The sequence below is a fragment of the Phlebotomus papatasi genome, chromosome 1 (assembly GCF_024763615.1).
Source record: "Phlebotomus papatasi isolate M1 chromosome 1, Ppap_2.1, whole genome shotgun sequence".
Lineage (NCBI taxonomy): Eukaryota > Metazoa > Arthropoda > Insecta > Diptera > Psychodidae > Phlebotomus > Phlebotomus papatasi.
This window is the reverse complement of record NC_077222.1, coordinates 23,441,086-23,466,313: the sequence shown is the minus strand read 5'-3', so window position 1 is coordinate 23,466,313 and position 25,228 is coordinate 23,441,086. Positions and strand designations below refer to the sequence as shown.

The following is a 25,228-nucleotide window of genomic DNA, read 5'->3' as shown; positions in this document are numbered from 1 at the left end:
AGAATTCCCGAAGGGCAATTAACTATGAGAATGAAGGTGGCCAAAATAGGGTACCAAAGCTGTGTCTATATTTTTATTCCTTTTTTTTATGTATTAAGAATGATTTTAGAGTAAATAAAGACGGTAAACTCTTTATAAGGTTCCAAGCAACACTCTTTCAGAAGAAAAAATTAAAAAAATCAAATTGAATTTAAAATATTACATTTCAAATTTGAGACTTTGACGCTTGCATGCAACTATACCGAAATTTGGCACACTTACCCTAACCTCAAAAACGAAGCGAGTTATTTGAAAAAGCTAGAAATTCTTTAGTTATTTTTCAATTCTAATTTCGATTAACTCAAATAAAATTTTAATGATTTTGACACTTTATTAATTAGCTCGTTCTTCGAAGGCTCATGATCAAATCCCACATAGATTCAAAGAAATAAAGAAACTTTTGCTTTTAGTTCTTTTGAATCTTTTTCGAAGTTTTCCAAAGGTATAAATATTTCAATCATGCAAGTTTCGTATTTTTAGCAATTTTTTCTTATAACAAGAACTTTAGTAATGGCTAAAAAATTGATAAATAATTAAGAATTTTGTGTGATCAATATAAAGAAATAGCCCTGTGTATGTGTTACAAAAAAAAAAAACAAGATTTTACACTGAAAAGCAATCATCTTAAAATCCATAAAATAAAAGTTGTTCATCTTAGCACTTTTTTTGTCATCATCGTCTCTGCAATTAGACTTTTTGAAACTAAAAATAGAATAAGACGAGGAGCAACATTTGAGAGTTTGGTGGAAATATCACTGGAAAAGACATGGACACTTAAAAGGTTGCCTCACAAAACATAAAAATAAAACTAATTTCTTCAACTGAATCTCTTTCTTTTCTTTTCTTTTTCACCCAATAATATCCTATAGCCCTGTATTTTGTGGTTATCACACACGATGAAATTCTAGAAATATCACAACAACATTTTCTTCAATTTTCCCACTTCTGTGAGTACTCTTTTCTTTTCTTTTCTCGATGTGTGAGGCAAAAAAGAAGCAATTATCACATCGCCATGAAATAGTTTAGTACTTCCACCCATATTGTGCTAATCAATACAGCAAATATTGCTTCACATATAAAAGGTCAATTTCTATAGGTTTTATTACATAGAGTAAGAAAGAAAGAAGAAAATGGTGAAACTTACCCCTAAGAAAATATTTCGGCTAGAATCGAATCCAGCTGCATATATTCTTGCCTTTGTTGTTTCTGTTCGATCTACAAGAATTCTACATGCGAATCTCGATATTGTACTTTGCATCACCTTAGCATCCTTCTTATCACCGGGAAGGGTGTCCATTACAACAAAATCAATTGGAGATTCTGATGATCTTCCAACCTAAAAGATACACAAAACAAAAAAAAGAACCAATGCTATAGAAAATTTAATCAATATCTATTTGCATTTCAATCCATTATAACTTGTACTTTTATGGGAATTTATTCTTGTTCTCAAAACTTCTTTACACAATGTTCCATTCTCTCTTGAGAATTCAAATTATTCAGCAGGCAGAATAAAAGATTGATGTTCTTTCTCAATTTTAGTCTCTCATGAAAATTGAGAAAGTTTTCTTTTCTCAGAAAACTAAATGTCTCTAAGAAGAACCTTCTTAAATTTTCATATAAACGTGCTCTACCATTATTTATTTATTTTTTCAAAACTATTCAGTTAATTTTCATCATTTTAATAAAAATAGGATAATATTTTTTTTATTATCAAAGAGTTGATCGATCAATTTCAATCACCAAACGTGCAAGAAAAATCAATCTGTAGGCTTTCAGATCAATCAAAGTTCTTTTGACCACCGCAGTGGCGTTAAAATCGCATACCTATACCGTGGTATCACACTAGAGAATTTCACATTAAAATTTTAATGTGATTCACATTAATTGTTGCTGATATGTGTCCTAATGTGCAATTTTCGTCAAGAATTTTTACAAATCGATTCATTTAGTGATAAAAAAGTGGACTTGAGTCACAAAAATTGGTTTAAATAGATTAAAATAGCATAAATACCAGGGGGGTGACATTAGCTCTGTAAAATGCGTCCGCTTTTAGTGTAATTTTTTCCCTGTTTTCGTACACATTTCACGAGATATCTCAAAAACCACGTAGGTTGCCAATTTGGGGTTTTCGGTTGCCTTTTCGTTATTAAATTGGCTTTTATTTTGTATTAGTATTATTTGCTAAATCATTCTACAATGACAGAAAATAGCTAATAAACTCAAAAGTTTTTTCGGCTCGCTAGAAATATATAGGAAACATAGGAAATGTCATGCCCCTGATAAATACGATTGATAATTAATAAGCAAATTAATGAGAATTGAGCAAATTTATGAGCAAAATTTGCTCATTAAATTTTCATCAAGTACTACTTTATTGCAGTCATTCGGGTAGTTTCTGCGCCACAATTTTCTCTTAATAGTCATCTTTTAATTCACTGACCAAAACGGTTAATCCTAAAGATATGTGACCAAAAAATTTATTGTGAACAAAACTTAAGCTAATAAAATTTCTCTCAAAACGACAAAAAAACGGAATGTAAAAATTAGTTTTAGTTTTCAATATTTCTATTTAAAATAGTTAAAAATGAAATTTGTGTCTCTAGTATAGTTTTTATTAAGTTTTGAGAAGATTTCGGCTATTTAAAGACCTTCTAACTATTTCCCTTTATGAAGACTTAAATCGATTAAGTGGAACAGGGACTGTGGTTCCCTAAGACGTAAAACCATAAATACTGGATAGGTTAGGTTATTACTGACGTGATAAAAAAAAACGTGTTAGAGATATTACAATAAGAATTTATGAAAAAGGTGTTTTTCTAAAAAAGAATCTCACCTAATTAGGCGTTATTTATACGAAATTAGATTAACCCATAAAATATTCTAGATCTGTAATGTGTTAGAAAATCAGCTGATCGGCTGAAGCTTTTAAACATCCGAAGTTTTAACATTTTAAGTTATCAGAGTTCTTGAAGAGATAAAAACATTTCATGGTATAAAATATTAAATAGCAGTTTAATATTAAACAAAAAATTAAAAAAATTAAAATAATATTAAATATTATTAGCACAATTTTAGCACAAGGCAGTATTATAACTATATTTGAGTACACTAAAGCAATTCTGAATGGTAGTGACTTGAAAATGGTGTAAATATTACCTTTTTGGTGTATTAGGGGTTGGAATTACACTTATGAATAAAACATTTACGCCTAAAAACTCCAAAAACTATGCCAAAGGAGATTTCTATGGCATTTTAGATGCCACAATCAATAAGGAAATTCAGACATAATTCAATCATAATTGAAGCAATCGTAACATTTTATGGTTGATCAAATATTTTATCTTGAAGCAATCTTCGTATCTTATAAACCAAACTGTTATTTCTGCATAAACGATCGATTTATGTGGATAGAGTGCTTTCTCTATGATGCAGGTGCCTTATACGGGCTTCAGACCTAAGGCTTAGCCATCTGGCTTAACTCCTCTAATTCCTTATCAAGTAAGATTTTTTAAGAAATTGTTGTTTAGAATTAGATATTAAGGGCAAATTATCCATTAGATTCAAAAAAAATCATTAAAATTGCTTTATTTAGATTTTTGAGACCTTCGGGAACTGAGCTAAACCTCCAGTCTGAAGCCGGCCTTAGGTTCGTGTCCAATTTGACTTGAGTAAGCAGAAATCTTCCGATACTCAATTCATCCAATTACATTCATTATTTTTAATATACTCCGTAATCTAGAAATCACGCATTACGGAAGGTTTAACTCCTTCTTTAGTTTCCCTTGAAAATTCGGTTAATTTTTTTTTTAATATAGCAACTTAAAATAAAATGCAGATAAACAATTCAGAATCTTAAAGTACAAAGAATCTACAAAAAGTAGAAGCTTTATTGGAAATAAACCCAATTTGCATGGCAATAGGAAAGAAAATTAACACACTATCTCAAGACAAAATAGCATTTTAGTTAGTGTGACTTTTGCCACGTTCCCAAATTGAACAAGCTCATGTGTTTACATTGAGGTTTTGCAATTTTAAGTACAGAGTACAATTGAGAGAATATTTAGTTGCTATTTCCATATTATTGCACCTTTTTTTTCTGAGGCTCAAAAACCTGTGACTATCGCGAGTTCTTTCATCTTCTCTCCCAAGTGAAGTTCATTGAGGTTTCTAAAACGTGTTTCAGGTGAAAATACGAAAGATAAGAAAACGATTTTCCATTTCTTGGAATATTAAATTAAATTAAATTCATATACAATCAACAACAATGACTCATTGACCTAACCATTAACTTCTTATATTTGACACGACTTTATACAACAATATTTTGTCCAAACTGAATGAGAATAATTTAATCCCCTTTTTTTCTGCAAAATTTAATCCCATTCACTTTGTAATATTCTGCGCGTGAGAGAAATTCACAAGAGAACTGCATTACAATTGTCTGTGTGCAGTATATTGTGCAATATTGCCTCGTTCACTAAATACTAAAAATGCATTTTACTCTGAACACTCCATATTATCCATTCATATGTTGCCTGTATTATATATGTATACGTACATAATGAATTGTGGACGTTGAGCTATTGCTAATTGTTACTTTGCTCACTGCATCCGATGCACATCAAACAACGACTTAGTACAAAAAGAAAAAGGAAAATATAAAAATAGGAAAAAAGAAGAAAAACTGGAGACCCTGCAAGTACATCCAAACAATCCAAACACTATAAAATAAACAGCATGTGGCAGAGTCGGATTATTTTGTCTGCATCACACCATTTATTAAAATTGCATAATCAACCACATTTTCCCCATACAACTCCACAAACACGCTAATCTCTTGTCGTCTTGTCTATACTCAACACTTTTATCTAAAAAGGTAATGTCAATGGGTGAATGAGTTTGTGGATGAAGAAAAAAAACTCTAAACACTTTTACATCAGCACACCATATGATTGGGGATTAGGTGGAAAAGACCGGATCTGTGTGTTTGGAATTGAAGAAAAATCTCTTTGAAAATTGTATATCTGCCATTCAGACCTTGGCCTAACCCATTTAAGATTGTGGTTTTTCTCTCACTCTTCCACATTGCGTTACTTCCAACACAGTATTTAACGTCTTTCTGCAATCGTGGGTACATCGAAAGACTGCAAGTTCTTTCGCTTTGGCTTAGCTTAACCCTTCAAGGGCGAATAGATAGAATGTAACTCATAACGTTCCCTGCATTGAAAGGATGCGATCTGAGGAACGAGGTTTAAATATGGAGTGTTGAAACGAGGTTTGTGTTTAGAATAAACCAAAAATAATTTGTGTAGATCAGAACAAGAACGGATGACTTTGATAGGGGAATGCATACGATAGGTTCCCTTTTATCTGAGAGTCTTAATTTTAGCACAAGGCAGTAACTACACTGAGAAAAAAAACGAGGGTGCGATTAACTTTTTTTCCTTATAACTTTAACACTTTTTAGGTGTAAAAATATATCCACATTTTTTAATGCTAATTTTACATCTTTTTAAGGGTAAAATTAACATGAAAAAGTGTAACTTTAACACCTAATACACCTAAAAAGCATAATATTTACACCGATTTCGGATCAATACTGGAAGGTAAATAAACATTTCCGGAATGTTATTTTAACTTTTTCGGATTTCTCTCAGTGTATATTTGAGTACATTAAAGCAATTCTGAATGGTAGTGACTTGAAAATGGTGTAAATATTACCTTTTTGGTGTATTAGGGGCTAAAATAACACTTACGAATAAAACATTTACACCAAAAAACTTCAAAAACTATGCCGAAAACCTTTCTATGGCATTCCAGATGCCACAATCAATAAGGAAATTCAGACATGCACTCAGGCTAGGAAAGTAGTGCACTAGACTAACAGTACAGGGCTCAGACAGACCAAGTTGACCGGAAACAAAGTCAGAGAATATACAGGGCTGATGACAGCACACTGACATCTAAGAAAGCACCTGTACGATATCAAAATTTCACAGATAAGTAGAATATGTAGGAGACGTGTACTTCTAAACTCATATGTGCTAGAGCCGCACGAGATATAGAAAATTAAGCCGGAAAAGATTATAGGATTTCTACGACAGGACCAAGGCCGCCATAGAAGAAAGGGTTAAACGGATCCATCCATGCACAAATCTAATCTAATCTACGTGTAACCGTTATCACGAAAAAGTTAATTGTAGCCACTGAACCCCCTTTTTCTAAATCTATAAAAAGTGCACCTCGCATTAGTGCATTTTAAACACCAGAATGTGTTTAGAACAGGTGTAAAAACTACACTTAGGGACATTTTCAAGATGTTCCTAGAAAAACTAGTCTACACTGAAACGTTTTCAAATAGCAATGTGCTCCTGCTATAAAATATAAATAGTCAAGGTTTCGGTGAGAGATAAAGTTTCTCTTATATGTTTTTGATTCTACCAAATCTTATACATTCGCTTGATACGTGGGTCCTTAGAAATTAAAATTACGTACATATAATCGTGTTTTAGAGGTGGACTTTACACTGGATTTTTGACCTCGTAAGTGACGATTTATATAATTATCAGATGTTCGATCGCAACTGTTTAGACTTCGCTGAACTGGTCATCTTGTTCGAAAAGATAATCAGGATTTATTTTTGATACATTTCAAGGCGAAGAGGACGACATTGATAGACCGATACCGTATACCAGGTACCAGCTAATTAACGGAGCAGACATAGAGAATAATGGTAAGTAACAGGTTTGACTGGTAACGCGTCTTGGATCCGTTTAGAAATTGTAGAGCCAGTTAACTGTAGGAGTTTTAGATGATTTGGGTTTAGAATCTTGTGTTAAAATAAACCTCGATTTGAGCATTCTGATTACCCATACTTTAATAGTCTTCTGTATCTCTCGTATATCGTCCTTGATTAAAAGAATTTATTGTCCTGAATGTAGGTCAATTTTACAAACTATTTTACCCCGGTAAGGCACAGAGTAAGGTAGATCAACTTCCTCTACGGTTGCTCTGCACTCCCTGCAGGATTACTCAACATCAGTGATGATCAGATAATCAGAGTATTTCCTTGCCTTCAGAAATAGCAATTCTTTGAAATAGAGTTTTGAATCAGGCTAAAGCTAACAATTGTAGCGCTGGATAATTAGGAAAGTGCATAGATTTTGGTTGATTCGGTCTTAAAATTGAGCATCAAAACAACCCTCTAGTTGTGTATTTTCTACACTCGTTTTTCTATCACTTTAGGAGTCGATTAACCAAACGTCTAGGAATTGCTACTAAAGAATTTTAAAATGCGAAAAGTCTTATCCAGAGAGTTCCATTTTGAGTGAGATTTTCGGGAGCTAAAAAAGCCCGCGATACCCATGATAGGCATGACATTTCCTATGTTTCCCATATATATCTAGCGTGCCGAAAAAACTTTTGGGTTTATTAGCTATTTTCTGTCAATATAGAATGAATTAGCAAAAAATATAAATACAAAATAAAAGCTAACTTAATATTGAATAGGCAACCGAAAACTACAAATTGGCAACCTACGTAGTTTTGGAGATATCTTATGAAATGTGTACGAAAACAGTGAAAAATTTACACTAAAACTGGTCGCATTTTTCAGAGCTAATGTCACCCTAGTGGCACAGAAAAATTGCAAACCCGTAGGAGATATCCTTGGAGTAATTTAAAGTTACTGGAACGCCGTGATGTATAGAAAATATTGTCAGCTTGTTTGCACCATCAAAGGTTCATAAAAAATGCTTTTCGAATTTAAGGCATTAGTGGCGTTAGCTACATTTCAAAACTGGGGTGGAATGACAACTTTTCGATACTATCGAATCGATAGTATCGATAAATTTGTACCTCGTAGATTAAGTAAATGATAGCTTTTTCCGCATTCTTATGCCATATACTGTGACATTCTGAATAGAATGTGACTGTTGATAAATATTTGTATTAGCTACAAAAAGTACAGCTATCGCTTAAATTTTTCAGAATCGACAGTCGATAATATCGAATAGAAGTTATCATGTCACTCCTGATTAGCTCCCGAAAGTAGGCAATAAATGAAATTCATTCACTTCGTTGTCTCTCAAAGCGGAACTCCCAGTAAGTTATTTTAATTGGGTCCTGGTCAAAATCCCGAATGCCAAAATCTCGACAGCCAAAATCCCGAAAGCCAAAATCCCGAATTCTTAAAAGTTTCATAGGTACTCCCACGATTGCACCCACGCTTGCTGGAGGCAAAGGGAAGTCTTCTGTATCTCGGGAAATTATTCTAAACATTTTCCTCCACATAATATCATCCCTTTCAGGATTTTGAGCATTCGGGATTTTGGCATTCGGGATTTTGACCTTTTCGGGATTTTGGCCTTTTCGGGATTTTGGCGTTCGGGATTTTAGCTTTCGTGATTTTAGCTGCCACCATTTTAATTAGTCATTTAAAAAATTGTGAAACAAGATTAATTTGTTAAAATAAGCATTAGCTTTATTTGTGCATGAAGAGTCATCCAATTCTTAGATTTTAAAAATAAGTAACTTTTCTGTTACTGTTATTCATGAAATTAGTCATTTGAAATTGAATCATATTTTAATAAGATTTCGTGACTAATTTTCACAACAATCTGTGATAAATGTTGCCATTATGCAAATTATTTTAATTTTCACTCTGAAACCGATGAGTGTGTACTAGGTGGTGCTATTGCTGAGTGATAGGTTCGTACGTTTAATACAAATTTAGTGAAATGTTTTTTAGTTTTAATTAAAAACGCATAATCCTATTTCTATTTAAAAAAAAAAACATAAAAGGAAATGTATTTTAAGAGACTCTTTATCGTCTTGCAAGGGTTAATACATTGCAATTCTCCCATGAAGGCAAGTATAAAAAGAAATGTTTTTATTATCATTCTTTTCTCTGGACCGTATTGTCTTAATGCACTTATAAGACGCCATTTGAGAATGAAATGCATTCAAATAAACATCTTAAACATTAGAATTAAATATTTTCTGGGAAATTACGCAGTATTAAGAATTTTCATCATATTATATACACGTTTTAATGAAGCTAAACTTCATTATTCTTCCATCAATTGTAATTATAAGAACGAGTCTCAGTCTTCACTTTTAATCCACCTCACATAAATTACCATCTAACGACTGCGCATTAATTTTATTAATGTAAATTGAGAAGGAAAATAGATTTTACCGTATGTGTATTAAAGTATTTGAATGAAAAAGCAACAAGTAGATTTTCACCGTCAATGAAAGTTTTCATCTATGAAATAAGTGAAATTTTTCCTTCATTTCATATTATTATTAAACTTGTTCTTACAGTGAAATGGAACCCGATATTGTGAGAACGATAGAGAGATCTTTACACAAAAGAAAAGAAAATGATTGATTTGTTCCACTTTTATTTTTTACACTCACATTTTCCTCTCATTATATCGATTTTTTTTTCGAATCACACTCATAATTTCATTTCTTTCTCTTAAGGTGCCACTTGCAACCTCAGGAAGTTGCACTTTCTGACCATGAAATCAAAGTTGAAGTGAAAACTTACAATTTGTCCATATTCTTTACAAGTGGATTTGTAAAAGATATATTAAAAGAAAACTTAATTGGAAAGTTGATTGATCCAAAGTCCTCAAAAGTCTGCTCTATATTTATATACTCAATAAATGGGAAATGATATCAAATATTGCACACTGCATCAAATACCGATAATAAAACCACATGTTCTCTAATTTCTTATCACTAAACTTCCGGTAATATTTTATCGCGCATTCTAAACACTTTTGCGATTCATTTACTTGTGTATAACTCGAAATTACTTTGCAGAAATGTGTAAAAAGTCAAGTGGAGAACTCTTCAAAAAATTCTCGAAATCACGATTTGTAAGTATTAAAATTTAATCTCAACATTGTTTAACTTGATAAGTAAAAGATTATATAATATGGAACATCGTCATTATTAATAGAGAGATAGTAGGACCTTCAAAAATCCGAAATCACTATCTCGTTTGACCACCCTTCATAAGCTTTTCTTTAATTCTAGCACTTAAGAATGGTTTTCACCGATCGGCCATGGAGATCAGCACCCAATTCTTTTGTGTGGAACTAATAAAATTGTGATTTAATCTTTACACTTAAATCACTTCTCTCTAGAATACCTAATTTTGAAATTTGCGTCTTGGAACTATCGCTTTCTTTGAGATAAAATTTGCCATTCACACCATGTGTTAATTCTTTTTTTAAGTGGACAATAAATTTTGATTGTCTTGAATAAGAGATTGTAAAAAATCTCAGCTAAAAATAACTTGTTGATAAACAAAATATTTTTTCCTTGTCATTGTCTATTTTTGAGATAATTTTTAATGAGTAGTAAAAACAAACCATCAACATATTCATCGTTAAAGGGAAATCCATTACGTACAAAGCTGGTTTCAGACTAAAGGATTAACACTGCACTGTCTTAGAATGTTTCTATTTTTCAATGAAAAATAAGGTATTGATATATAAATTTCATGATTTTGATTTTTTATGGAATAACTTTTCTCCATATAGAAAAAAATGTTTTCTAAAATTATTCGTAAATGTTTGTGAATTTCCAATGGGGACTTACGAAATGCTCGTAAATCGTATGACCCACTAAAAAATTCAAAAAACTTTGTACTTTTTCACAAATATAACTTTACAAACAAATGCCGATGCCGATACTCCGATGTTCAGGCTGTGTTCTCTCGGGTGAACGACAATTTATTCTGTGTGGGGAATTGGGCTTCATTGAATGGACTGGCTCTAAACCCTAAGAAGTCCCAGGCTATTTTGATATCCAAAAAGCCGTTAGCGGCTCCCCCGGCCCCTCTCACTATCTATGGGCAGCCTATCCCGCTTGTTGAGCGTGCTCGCAATCTGAGTGTTATTTTTAATTCATCGTTCACCTGGTCTGATCACGTGTCTCACATCAACCAGAGGATATATTGCACTCTCCGTACGCTTCGGCGTTTTCGCGAGATTACGCCATTTAATACTCGCTTACTCCTTGTTAGGTCACTCCTCATACCAGTGATAACTTATGGTGCAGAGCTATTCTTTGCAGCCGACTGTGAGACACTAAGACGCTTGACAGTGACCTTCAATAACTGCGTTAGATATGTTTGTGGGCTGCGCGCTCGTGATCATATCTCTAGGCATCGTAATATTTTGGTGGGTTGTGATCTCCCATCACTCCTCCGTCAGAGAGCGGTTTCATTTCTCTTTCGCTTGATTATTTCAGGAGGGCCGCGTTACTTGGCCTCAATTCTGATTCCTGGGGCCTCGGCCAGGGTGCGGGGACTCTTGGTGCCGAGAGCTCACTCTAACCAGCTATCGCGAACAATTTTTGTTGACGGAGTTGTCTTGTTCAACTCCCTTCCCTTGCATGCCAGATCCTCACTGGCTGGCATTGCTAGATTCTACCAGATCGAGTAGGGCTAATCTTGGATTTCTGATTTTTTTTTGCCTATTATTTTACTTCTTTGCTTGTAACTTTCTTTTTATTCCTCTAATCAAACTATGTAAGAGGGGCGGACCCTATCAGCTTTGATTAAAATAAATAATAATAATAATAATAACAAACAAATAACAAATTTTTACGAACATTATTCTATGTGTTTACGAACATTTACGCACAAATGTTTATAAAAAGACAAAAAATGCTCCTCAAGTGATCATAAAACGAACAATGTTTCTCAAAAAGTACAAATTTTAGTGAACTTTTAGTGGTTTATACGATTTACGATCATTTCATAAGTCCTAAGTAAAAATTCACAAATATTTACGAACAATTTTTCGAATTTTTTTTCTGTAAAACAATTTCTAAACCAAAGTTTCGATCGAAACTTTAGTAGATGTAAAATTTAAGATCTAAGAACTTGTAACCAATGAATTTTCAAAAATCGAATGTGCTTCCGGATTTAAATGAAGATTAATAGGGTAGAGTCAGTACTTTTTCGCCAGTAAGCACTTTTTCGCCACCTACAAATGAAATCACTTTTTAAGGGAATTATGAGCTCATGAAACTATGAAATGAGTATTATTTCATGATCTCTAGCCTAACGAATTAAGAAACCATATCAGGCTCTTTACCGACTAGATTATTTGTAAGTTATTAAAAGAAATTCTCGACAAGGTGAACAATCACCAAAAAATATGGAGTTCTTAAGAAACTTGTCAATGCTAAGAGAAATTGCCTTGCATTATTTTATGTTTTTCCTGTACAGTATGTGATATTTTTCAATGAAACTCAATCTCTTATTAACTAAACTTTGTTGTAATATCATTTATAATAATGTTTCTTAAAATAAATAATGAAATTCGGATGTGGTGAAATAGGGCTTACTTTTTCCGGTTGTGTAGGTACTTTTCGCCACTCATTTTTTCCAAGCATTTTACAAGTGGCGCACCTCGCGGATTATAGTCGAAACGGGCGTGACTTTCGATCGATTTTTTGTTTCAAATAAAAAATGTGCAAAAAATCATTTGAAATACTCTAATAATTGTCTAATATTGGTGTTCTATAAAAAAAAGTACTGTGCCGTCTATTTTGGGAGTTTCCGACAGCTGCTGTTTCTTAAAATTCAATTAAAAACAAGTGGCGAAAAAGTGTTTACAAGGTGGCGAAAAGTACTGAAACATGCATTGTTGCAGGAAATGTACTTTTTCAACCAGATACTCAAAAGTTCCCGGAAAGTCTCCTAGTTCAATAGGTAGACAATGTTTCAAAGCACTTGTACACAAAATTTCATTTTATTTTGACAAAAAGTATAAGAATTATAGGGAGGTCAACCCTAAGTGGCGAAAAGTACTTACTCTACCCTATGTCTTAAATATATTTTTTGTCTTCTATATTTGAATCTTTCGAAAATTTTAACACTAAAAATAAATTGGTTTCATTTTAAAGTGTATTAAGATAGAATGGTGTACAATTTCACCAGATTGTCATTTTTCTTTGTTTATACACTAAGAGAAATCCGAAAAAGTCAAAATAACATTCCGGAAATGTTAATTTTATCCTGCAGTATTAATCCGAAATCGGAGTAAATATTACCCTTTTTAGGTGTATTAGGCGTTAAAGTTGCACTTTTTCATGTTAATTTTACCCTCAAAAAGATGTAAAATTAACATTAAAAAATGTTGATATATTTTTACACCTAAGTGTTAAAGTTATGAGAAAAACAAGTTAATCGCAGCTTCTTTTTTCTCATTGTATAAAACAAAATTTATTTTCCTGCATTTTTAATTCAATTTATTTTTGATTATTTATTATTTGTCTATTATATATCTTTTTTCTAAACAAATAATACAACTCGTATTAAGTTACTTAAAATTTCGACATTGTTTTATAGGTCAGAATATTTAAATAAATCTTATAGCAAAACCCTAAGCTACAATTTCATAATGAAGATAGAACATACTGATAGATAACACACTCATTAGGTGAAACTCTCATTTGAAATATCAGGAGATAATTATGATTGATAAAAAGATCGATTTCATTATTGTGACTAATTTATAACGAATAATTTATTTAGTGAATAGTATTTTAGATTAGACAAAAGCTTGAATTGGAGAGTAAAATGTTGTTAGACATTCCATAACCTTCTGAGTAATTTTCACTGTCATTTATTAAATTCCCTCGCAATTTTCAATTAATTGAGAACTACAAGTGAGACGGCAATTTTGTGATTAAAATGAAATAGAGAAGCTGTGCCAAATTTCGGACAGATTGCAATGTAAACACCAATGTTCTAATTTTGTAACGTCTTTTTATTTAAATTAAAATTTTTCTTACTTCATTTTCCGCAGCGTTGTTTGGAACTTTTTAAAGTTAGTTTATTGTTTTATTTTCTTGAAAACACTTCTTAATACACATTACTTTGTGTGGAATTTCGGACATATAGTTTTTTTTTGAACTGCTTTGAGTTTCCGGAACTCTTCCAAGCATTCTTCTGCTCTTGTTCATTTAACATTGTAAAAACTCTAGAAAATAACAAAAAATGATGAAGTCTTGATGGAAGTGTCCGATAAAAGAAGCATAAAAATTTTTACTTGTGAACTGCCTACAAATGGCTCTCTGGATTAAAAGAAGTAATCACTGCCACTGTTAAAACCGTAAAAACAATCTACACCTCAGCCAAACTAATAACAACTAGATACAATTTTCGTGAAACTCTTTTCACACTGAAATAGAGTAAGATGGGGCAATTTGGAATCTTGTCTAATTTGGAACTTTGAGATTTTCTAACATTTTTAAATGGCAAAAAGAAAAAAAAAACAACGAACAAGTACTCTCGAATGTTAAGTTTTGAACTTCTGCGTGGTTTTCTTTTTCACTTTGACCATCTGAAACATCGAGAAAATCTCAAAATTCCAAATTAAATAGTGATTTCAAATGGCAAAAAACAAACGATCAGTAAAAAGTTCCAAATGGGCAGTAAAAAATTAAAAATGAGCAGTAAAATATCTAATTATGATCAGTAAAAACCTTAAATCTTTACAAAAATTGACCTAATTTATATATTTAACATTTAAAATAGTTCCATATAAAGTGTAAAGCCCTTTATTTTCCCTTTGCCAAGATTTGGACGAAAATATCACTGTTTCAAAGTTTTTTGTTACTGATCAATTTTAACTTATTACTGCTCATTTATTCAATGCCATGGTTAGCAATATTTAATTTACGTAACGCTGCTTTAAAGTTAAAGATAATGTAAAGAAATTTGACATTTCCATTTTAGCAAAATTATTGTGATTTATTTTTGCGTTTTAGTTAAGAGACAGAGAAAATTTAAGACATCAAAATTGAAATTCTTTATTGGAGAATAGGGATCAGCTGAGTAAAGGACAAGCTAAGATTAATATCTAAAACTGAAATGAATCCTACTGTGTTCACTTTAACCTCTCAATTGTTAATATGGGCTTCAGAATAAAAGTTTAACCTCGTTCTATAACTTCTTCAAAGTTAAAACTGAAGAGCAAGAAGGATCACTGAATTTTAATATTCTAAATCAATTAATTACCTTTAGTAAAAAAAATCTGGCTCAAAAACTTATCCAATCTCAAGTGTAAAGAAGATTGTAGAAAAAGTAAAGCTTCGAAAAGCCATATTTCAAGATTTGTGAAGCTTAGTATACTCAGAACAAATTAAACTAAAAATACTTTTTTAATTTTGCGATAAAATATTTGTATTAATGTGTTTTCTTGCTAAAAGGTTTTAATTAGAATATCCTCATTAAATTCTAAAGATCAACAATTTATTGCAAGATTTTTTCTATCCAGAATTTACATTAATTTTTTTTCTGAACTTGCTTTAAGAAATTCTTCCCAGACTGATAAACAGAGATGAAAAACACTTCTCCGAAAATCTTTTATTCCAGAAAATCCACAGACTGGATAAAAATGCGCAGAACAATATGTAGAATTATTCATAAAGATCATTGAATATTTATTATCATATAATAGCTGAATGTTGAATCGAAGTATAATGATAATTCGAGGATGATCCACCGTTTTCTAATGTTTGAACGAGAAATAGAATAAATTTAAACAGTGGATTAACGCTTAAACCAAAAATTAGACCCCCGATTTCGGAGGTCTAATTTTTGGCATAACAATGGAATAAGAGCTGTCAAAATGGCGCAACAGGAGCAAACAAAGGTATTGCTAATAATTTTGTTTTTAATTGAATTTTTTATAAGAAATATTTTATTTTCTGTCCCATTTCAGAAAAGAAAGCGAAGCAAAAATTTCTCCGAAGAGGATAAAGAACTGCTTTTTGCAATCGTCAAACGATTTGAGAAGATTTTGGGCTCCAAGAAAACAAACAGTAGTACAAACTCACAAAAACTCCAAGCTTGGGAACAAATTTGTACCCAATTTAATGCGTCTGCTGATCAAAAAAGGACTGTACCACAACTGAAAGCAGCCTGGAAATCAAAAGTAGGTGTCATCAGAAAGAACTTGGCCAGTGATCGTCTACAGCGAGTTGCAACTGGAGGAGGTGCTTTTGTGCCTCGAGCGAGCGATCAAAATTGCTTTTTATCTTTCATCCAGAAAAGCGTCCAGCCTTTGCACAATATTGATTCCTCAAATGACGTGTTTCCAATGGTAGATGTGTGCCAAATTGGAGAAACAGTCTCCTCGAATTTCGACAATGAACCAAATTCTATCAATCGTCCAGAGACACCGGATGTACCAATCGAAGCCTACTCAGACGAGGAAAGTTCCGTGGAGTGTGATGTTCATTATGACGTTCCTCCTACAACCGAAGAACCAGGTAATCCAGAAACTGACACACGTGAACCTTCTCGATCGCAGATGAATTCTCCTGTACAAAATCTTCAAAATCCTGTTTCTGGGAATTTTAGACGTGAAAGGGAGAGGGCAATTCAAAGCGAGCGTGCAAGAAGGCAAAACAAGATTGAAAGGGCAAAACTTGAGGTATTTGTCGAGTTGAAGAAAACTACGGCTGCAATTAGAAAAGCTAACGAAGAAGAGTTTAAAGTCAATATCGAAGCGGCAAAGAATAAGGCGGAGGCTTACAAACAGAAAAAAGACTATTACAAATTGAAACTGGAGCTTTTGCAATCGAATTCTGCAGGATATTCATAGAAAAAATAAAGTCCATTTTCTACGTGAATTATTAAATTGTATTAATTATTACATTTCTTGTTGAATTGTCTGGCAATGCTTCATGCAGGTTTCTCACAACTGGATGAATTTCTTGATACAGAGCTGGTAGTGGTATTTCCGGGGGTGGTGGAGATGGCTCATTTAAATCCCTTGCAATATTGTGTAAAATAGCGGTAGCTGTAATCACCTTCAAAGTATTTTTCAGTTTTTGGCGAGACTTCGTTTGTAAAACGGGAAATCTTGTTTTCCACACTCCAATACAGCGTTCGACTAAATTGCGAGTAGTCTTGTGTATCCTGTTATATTTTCTTTCTTGTTCCGTGAGTGGATTCGAAAGTGGAGTCAGTAGATAACTCTTGTTAGCATAGCCATTGTCCCCTAACAAAAAATAACGGCCAAAATAATTTTCCTCGCACTTCATTTTCAAAGTTGAAAAATTGAAGATAGTTTGGTCGTGAGCTGATCCGTGCCACCTGAAAATGGTTATTTTTATTTCTGGTTAAAGAAAATCGTAAGAAGAGTAATAGAAATATTTACCTCGCTACCAAATCCATTATTCGCATATCAGCGTTGCAAGTCACTTGACAATTGATTGAAAAATATCCTTTCCGGCATCGAAACAATTCAGCATCAGGCCCTCCAGGAGATTTGCACGGTATATGCGTTCCGTCAATGAGCCCAACCACTCGAGGAAATCCAAATTTTTCGTAAAAACTTTCTACGTATTGTTGTTGCTGCTCCGGAGTTGGAAGACGGACAAAACGATGAAATAGTTTGGCGATTTTCAAAGAAGTTTCGTTGATTGCTCTACATACTGTAGATTGGTCAATGTTTACTAAATCTCCTAACACTCTTTGGAAGCTACCCGTGGCATAGAATCGCAGTGTTATCAACAGTTTATCCATTGAGGAGAGAGGATCTCCTCGAGTTTCTTCAACATCTTCCTTAATGAGACAATTTATGTATGAAACACTAGTCTTCATGAATCGATACCTCATCCAGAACTCGTAGTCAGAATAATATTCCATCGGATGAAGTCTTTCACGGAAAGTTGTAGAAGGCTTTCTATTTTTGTCAGCCAACTCTGCTACTTCGAACAAATTATCAATTTTAATAATTTGCGACATTTCTGCATCACAAACTCTTTGGAACTGCACAAAATACACAAACATTTGTTTACATTTTTGACATTTTGGTCATGCTATAAATGCCATATAATAGGGTTTCCATATAAAAAGAGTGATTTTGTCAAGCTCTTATTCCAGGTTTGAACATACGAAAAAATATTTAATCCAGACCTAACTTTAACCCTAGACTAGCGCTAATCTGTGGTTCAACTTTAATTATTCTTCGTTTCAACATTCAGCTGTAAATGTTTGAGAAATGAAAAAAAAAACTGTGCTATCTCTGGACAGTACTCCTCCACTATCTCTAACATTGCTTCCTTGTTTGTTCTCTTAATTCCACCGTATTGTTTTTTTCTTTTAGGCGCCTATTCGTCGACAAAATCCACTTTAATAAAACATAGGTATATATTCGTTTTATCTTTAAAAAATCTCAAGCACATTCAATTTAATATAAAACAATTTATACAACAAACCATACAACAGAGAACAATATGAACACTTTACACATACAAATTTGTTATTTTTGATCACACTGTCTCTGTTTATTTCACAGTCTTTCGCCATTCTCAGCCCAAAAGAAAGATTGCAAAGTGCAAAAGAACTCTTTTGACATTTCAAGGCGACACACAGTATATATCCCAGAGAGAAATTAGTTCCAAATGAGGAAATCAATTTAATTTGCAACACCCAATCAAGCAAAACTCTTGCAGATTTCTTTTTCTTATACAGAATTCATGATTTTTCATAGTCTTTAAATTTCATCAAACTTTGAAGAAAAAAAAGCAAGATTGAGCTGTCTTGAACCACTTTCTTAAAAGATTAGAGCTTCACCCACAAGAAAAAAGCAAATATTTAACGTGTGTAAATTTAATACGCAAAATACACAAAATTCTTTTTTGTTCTTCCTCTTTCCATCTTCTTATTTATTTTATAACTCTTTTCCGTTCTCCCATTGTTGATTGTTGACGACGCAACGTGCGCGGTGGCGGCAACGCATTCAAATTAATCAGAATATAAACCCAGAGTGTAATACCGTATTCAGTGCACATAGGCCCACCTAAAGTATCACAATAGCTTTTTAATTTAGGCGTGTAGTTTTATTGTGATTGCATTTTTAAGAAAGGAATAACCTGCAGTGCTAAAGTCCAAATCGTGCCGAGAAATGAACATTTTAATTAAAGTAAGACCGAATTGGGGCAGGCCAATTTGGTACAGGCCATTCAATGATGTTTCTTATGCCGCAGACAGATTTACGAGTTAAGCCGAGAGACGGATAAGTGGGAAATTGATGGGAATGTAATCTAATCATTTTCATTATAATTACGTTAGGTCGTATCTCGGCTTAAGCCGTAGTTCTGTATTAAACTACGTAGTATTAGGGCTATGGTATCCTATTTAATTTCATACTCAGTACAAAATACTGATCGAATACTTTGATTTGTTAATTTTGAACTGCCGCAATATTGATAAAAGTATAAAAAAAACTGAATTAATAAAACTGACCCGTCCTTCTGTTATAAACTGTTATAAATCCGAATCCTTTAATAGAATGGTATACGGACTTTCGTCCTAAGGTTTTACTGCGTGGCTTAACTTGTCTTATTTGTTATCAACCAGGATTTTTTTTGGAAATATTGATTAAAGATTAGATATTAAGGACAAAAATGGTCATTTAGATTTAAAAAAAAAGCACTATAAGTGTTTCTTATTTAGGATTTCGAGACATTCAGGAATTAGCCTAACCCTGCATTAGTCTCAAACGTCACAAATCTGCAATAGAATCCAATTCTAAAATACTATCAGTCCGAGAAGTGTTTTTGAACTATTTCCAATAGTAGTTCCAAGAAAACAACAAAATACAATTTATTAAAAGAGCAAAAATAAAAAAAAATATGTTAAATATTCATTGAATATCTCATGAGACTCTCAAGGGAAAAATTGAATAATAATTAAATCTTTATAATAATTTAACTTATAAAAAGGGAAGATTTTGAAACTTTGAATGACGGAAGTTTTGGAACACTCGATTTGTTATTAATTATATTACTGAACAAGTGAAACAAGTAGTATATGAGACTTCAGGACTTTCCCTTGCATTATTTTTTTTTAAATATGGATAAATTTAGAGAAAATAAAACAATTTTCCATATATAGAAAAAAGAACAGAAAGGTGACAAATTTACGTAACGATCTTTATTAATGGAAGTAATAAGTTTATCACTAACTTTCCTTCTTTACTTCTCGTGAGTAATTTCTTATTTATCGCTTATTTTGAAATTGAAAAAGCAAAATCAATAATTTACTAATCGTGACGCTCTTTAATTTGCAGTTAAAATTACTCAGATTTGAATTGCAATTTAGCATTCAAATTAGACGAACATCTAAACAGATGCTATACAAAAAAGAAAAAAAAGAAAACAATAATCGTGTCTCAAATGAATTTTATCTCAATATTTTCTGTACAAAAATTGACAAAAAAAACATTGAATGAACAAATTGAAAATTCATTCGTTATGCTGAAAAAGACTCCTTCTTTTTGACTCCTTTTTAACATTATGGTATATGTTATGTTCAGTTTTAGCAATCACTTTTCCTCATGCACAAGCACCAACCAATTTAGGAGGAGGGCACAGCAAGACATTTTACCATTGTATAAGCGCGGCAAAACAACCACAAGTCTCGTCAGTCATGCAAAACTACGCCGTATATATATATTTCGCATATATAACTTCCATATCAAATTCAGAAAACTCCCTCTTCCATCGTGCTCTCTCTCTTTCCTTCTTTCATATTATACTTCTCACCCAATATGACTTTACCTTCTTCTTCATATTTCCCTATTATGTTACAATTGAGACAATCAAGTCACGACTTTCGCGATCTAAAATTCGCGATAGTTGTTGCAATCATTTCAAATTGCTTCTCTCTCAGTTTCTTATTCAGCCACACACTCCGGAGGTGCTCATTCTAACATATCCCTGTTGACAAGGAACACACCTTTTCATTTCATCCAACCATCTCTTCTATTTGTAGCAAAAAGCTACAGTTCGTGGTCTTTCAGTTACAATCTTAAAATTACAGTAATTTAGCTGAAAATTTTAGAACAATTCCATGCCTTATGACTTCTCTGTATATCAGAAGTTCCTTCGTCTTCCGCTAATGGAGCTGAAGTTGCTATATTTGAATACAAACGTCAATACCAATGGTTCATAGTTATTCATGAATAAGCGGATAAGCAAAAAAACATAAGAAAATAATTGTCAAATTAAGAGAAAAAAATCAAATCAGATATTTATGGTCAGCACACAATAATTTTTGTTTATAAACATATTTTCAAAATTACCTATGAGAGTGAGCGAGATGACTAAATTTATATTCCACTCACTCTCACTGAAATGTCAAAAACATGTTTACAAAAGTGATTGAGCCTTTATTACGAAACAAAAATTTAGAAATTTTATTAAGAAATTAAATTCGATGACCAAAAAAATTAAATTTAGTCGCTAGTAAAGTAAATTTGATTAAAAAAGTAAAAGTAAAAACAGTAAAAAATGTCTTACCACAAAAAAAATAGTTTTTACAAAATAAAATTCATTATTGAATTACTTATGCCTCTGGAATAAGTTTTGAGGAAAATTTCATGAAAGCAAAACTCTCACACTTTTCCTACTTGAACGTATTTCATATATCCTACTCTTTCACGATTTAATCTAAATTAAATTTGGTGTTATATTCACAAGTGGAAGAACAGTGCCAAAAGATATGTGCAATTACATTTAAAAGACATGGCAAAGTATCACAGCTTTGCTGCGTGCTAGAACTCATAAGATTGAGGTTTCCATCAATTACATTTTTCACATAATTGTTGTATTTATGGCGGTTGACTATCGATATAAACTTGTGCATAAATTACATAAAAATCATTATCAAAATTTATTGTTTATTAATAATATGCAATTTGTTTTTTTAAGAATTTGACCTTTTGACTTAAATTCATAGTAAGATCTCAAATAATTTTGGAGTGTTTAACCTTCAGAATTTCGATGTCGGAAATTTTTTCGGTCATACTGGATGAAATGTTCGCCTAAACCACCTTCAAAGCATATTCGAATGTAAAAGAAATCGTAGGAGCCGTTTTCGAAATAAACCCAAAAACATGGATTTTGGAGGGGAAAGAGAAACATGCAGAAAACGTCGCAAAACAATATTGACTTACAGGGGGTCACCGAAGATCGGAAGTCAATATCTCTTATCATTTGACCTCTAGGCCGGTAACATATTTTCGGACAAATGAAAATAAAATATTAAAAAAGATAAACCAATTACGAGTGCTTTGCCAAAACATGATCGAAATCGTTAGAGCCAAAAAACATGGTTTTGGAGGGGAATAATGAGATTGGGGAGAAAAAGGAAAAAAAACGGCTCGAGTCTGGAGATTCTGGAAATATTGTTTTTTTTTTTCATTAGCGGTCACCGATTAACCCATTCAGTCAATGTACCAGAAATACTTGAGATAAAATGTTCATATTTTGGAATCAGATTCATACAGATTAATAGGGGAGACTGGGGCACATGTAACCATTTTCGATGCATGCGAATTTGAGGTGATTTTCCAAGGACACCGTGATTTTTTGGAAAATATTTTTTAGCTCATGTTTTACCCTTGGGTATAGGCAATTCGTCGAGGGTAATGCGGATGCTGGAAAACAATTGAGTTTTCCATAAAAATAAAATTTGTGTCCCTGTGCATTTTTCTCTTTCCACAAAATACCTGGGGTAGAAGTAACCACTTCCTGGGGAGGATGTAAACACCATTTTTCCCACCCTTGAAATTAACTTTGCACCACTTTCGATTATTTTAATTACTTAAGAGATATATAAAGACTGTATATTTTTCAAAAAATCACGACACTTTTTACAAAGAATAATTAAAATAGTAAAAAAACTAAAAGCATGCATATCAAAGACATTTTTCAATAGATTTTCCCCATATTTTGACATCATGTGATTTTTTATTGAACACAGCGCCACCAATTTTTTTTCGTAATCTATGAATTATAGATATTGCGCATGAAGGTCAATTTCCCGCTCTTTTACCTACTCATTTTGTGAAATTGAAATTGCCTGGTTACATCTACCCCAAATGCTGTTTTCTGACCAATTATTAATTCTTTTGAAATAATGAGAATCTCAATTTCTCTAGTAAATGCATTAATATAATCCTAAAAGATGTAGGAAAGAACTGGTATTGCTACATTTCGATTATTTTACACAATTTTTAATTTCCAGGTGGAAATCCAAATGATCAAAATAATCGAAATATCAACATTTTCAGGAAAATGATTTTTATTTTTAAAGTATATTAGGATTTTATTGACCAATTTATCTGTGGACATACATCCCCATGGTATCTATGAATGCTTATGGGTTTTATCCTCTGGAGTCTTAAAATTAATGAAAAAAAATCACAGTGTTTACAACTACCCCAGATTACTACTGCCCCAGTTCCCCCTAGATGATTTTTTTGAAAAGAATTTTTATCTATTATGAGGGCGCGGGGAGCACCTGTCAAAAACACGTCTTAACGGTCACTGAATTTAAATTCTGTGTATTAATTCATTACAAATTGTATTGCTTTAGATAGAGTAACTATCTAAGAAAACAAATTGGCAACTAGAATTCCAATCAGAAAAGAGGAAAAAGACCAATTTTAACAAATTTGACGGGATGTCGAATTTTCCGTCCGCCATTTTGGACAAAAATTTTGCATGACCTTCCGCGAAGCAAGAAAACAATAACAAAACGTATTTTCATCTCTGTCGGACTATTTTTCCCAAGTAATTAAGAGACTAAAGGTTCTAAAAATTCATTCCCGACAGCAATTCGGATCGCAATTGCCCAGGAATAAATCATCTAAAATCACTCAATTTGCGTATGATGTATAATACCATGGTAAGGAATGGGTTAAGCTCCTAATCGATCATAACTTCGAAAAAAAGCGATCAGTATATGCTCCACTCTCTTTGAATTCGAGCAGTAAAAGAAAGTTATGGAATTTTTGATTTCATTAAATTTTCTTGATCTAAAAGGTGTGGCAGAGAGCATTATTTTTTTTAAACATTTTAAAATAATTTATTAGATTAAATTTAAGATAACACTCTAATTTATAATATTTTTTATCGAAATCGTAAAACATTGAAATTTAAATTAAAAAAGAGTTTATTAGAGATATACTAATTCTATAATATTTTATCTTATTAAGAATTTCTGAGTTTGATTAATCTTTTCAAAACGATAAATCTAGTAGTAAGACTAAATTAGCTTGTTGTAGATATGATTCTTTCTTTGCAAATTTAAGCTGTAGGCAAATTTCAATAAACGCGAAAATTCGCAAAAACATCCGCGAAAGTTCGCGAGTCTCCGCGAGAATTTCCTGGCGGCCAGAATTGAAAAGTTTCTTCTTCTTCGTGAGAATTTTACGAACTTTAGTTGAATGTACAGAGATGTATTTATGTACAGAGAAATCGTCAATCAGAGTAAATGACACTCAAATCATCCAGTTTTTTCTCAGTGGATAGGAAAAATTCCTGCCTCCACCCAGAATCGAACTGGAGACCTCTCGTTAACTAGACGAGTGCTCTACCAACTTAGCTATAGCTTTCTTCTTATTCCTTTTTACATTTTGGCTGTCGGACTCAATTAGGTGCATATAGCCATTTCGCTCACTCTTATTCACATACGAGCTCCATCTCTTATCTTTTTTACCATCTTTCATTTCTCCCTATCAGAACTCCTTATTTGCTCCCTTATCTTTATTTATTCTAGCTCCTTGATATTTTTGCGTTCAATTTGAAGCCTTAACACTAAACCTACCAAGACCCGGTCAAATTGACTGGTTTAAAATTAACACGTTTTTAAATGGTATAATGTCACTATCAAACTTTATGAATTTCTTAAAATATGCTTGTAATATATTTTTCAGTGTTTTAATTTTAATTTTTTGCTCTTTTCCAAGACAAATTTGTTGAGTATGTTACCCTGCCACGGTTTGTCATTTGACGGACAACGACCAAAAACGGTCGTTAAAGTACGTTAAAGTCGTTAAAGTGTTAAAGTACGGTGAAAAGCTGTTTTCCAATTATTTGTCGGACGCGCTTCGATCAAGGATCGAATCGATTAGCTCTGCGTCACAAAGCCAACACTTTGCCCATTGAACTACCGAGACCCCAAAAATTTCTTCAATATTTAATTTGAAAAATGTGACATCTCGAAAACGGTTTGACAGTTCTTGAAGTATGGTACGATAACTCTGATCTACTCAACGAGCTCCAAAATATAATCGGTTTCAAACCGGGTTTGTCATTTTTTTCTTTTAAATTTTGTAATAAAAAG

The 25,228-nt window shown here is 32.5% G+C and overlaps 2 protein-coding genes across 3 annotated transcripts in view; both read right to left on the bottom strand.

The window, feature by feature from the left end:
• LOC129798267 (protein pellino) overlaps window positions 1–25,228 on the bottom strand; it is a 97,775-nt gene that overhangs the window by 18,660 nt on the left and 53,887 nt on the right. For both annotated transcript variants that reach the window (XM_055841319.1, XM_055841320.1), the window contains exon 4: window positions 1,184–1,375. In XM_055841319.1, the coding sequence (XP_055697294.1) occupies window positions 1,184–1,375 (192 nt within the window). The remainder of the gene's footprint in view (window positions 1–1,183; window positions 1,376–25,228) is intronic.
• Window positions 16,699–17,724, bottom strand: LOC129798272 (putative nuclease HARBI1). The gene is made up of 2 exons (XM_055841326.1): window positions 17,247–17,724; window positions 16,699–17,182 (listed from the first exon to the last, which is right to left on the bottom strand). The coding sequence occupies exons 1-2, from the start codon at window positions 17,705–17,707 to the stop codon at window positions 16,720–16,722; spliced, it is 924 nt and encodes a 307-aa protein (XP_055697301.1). The 5' UTR covers window positions 17,708–17,724; the 3' UTR covers window positions 16,699–16,719.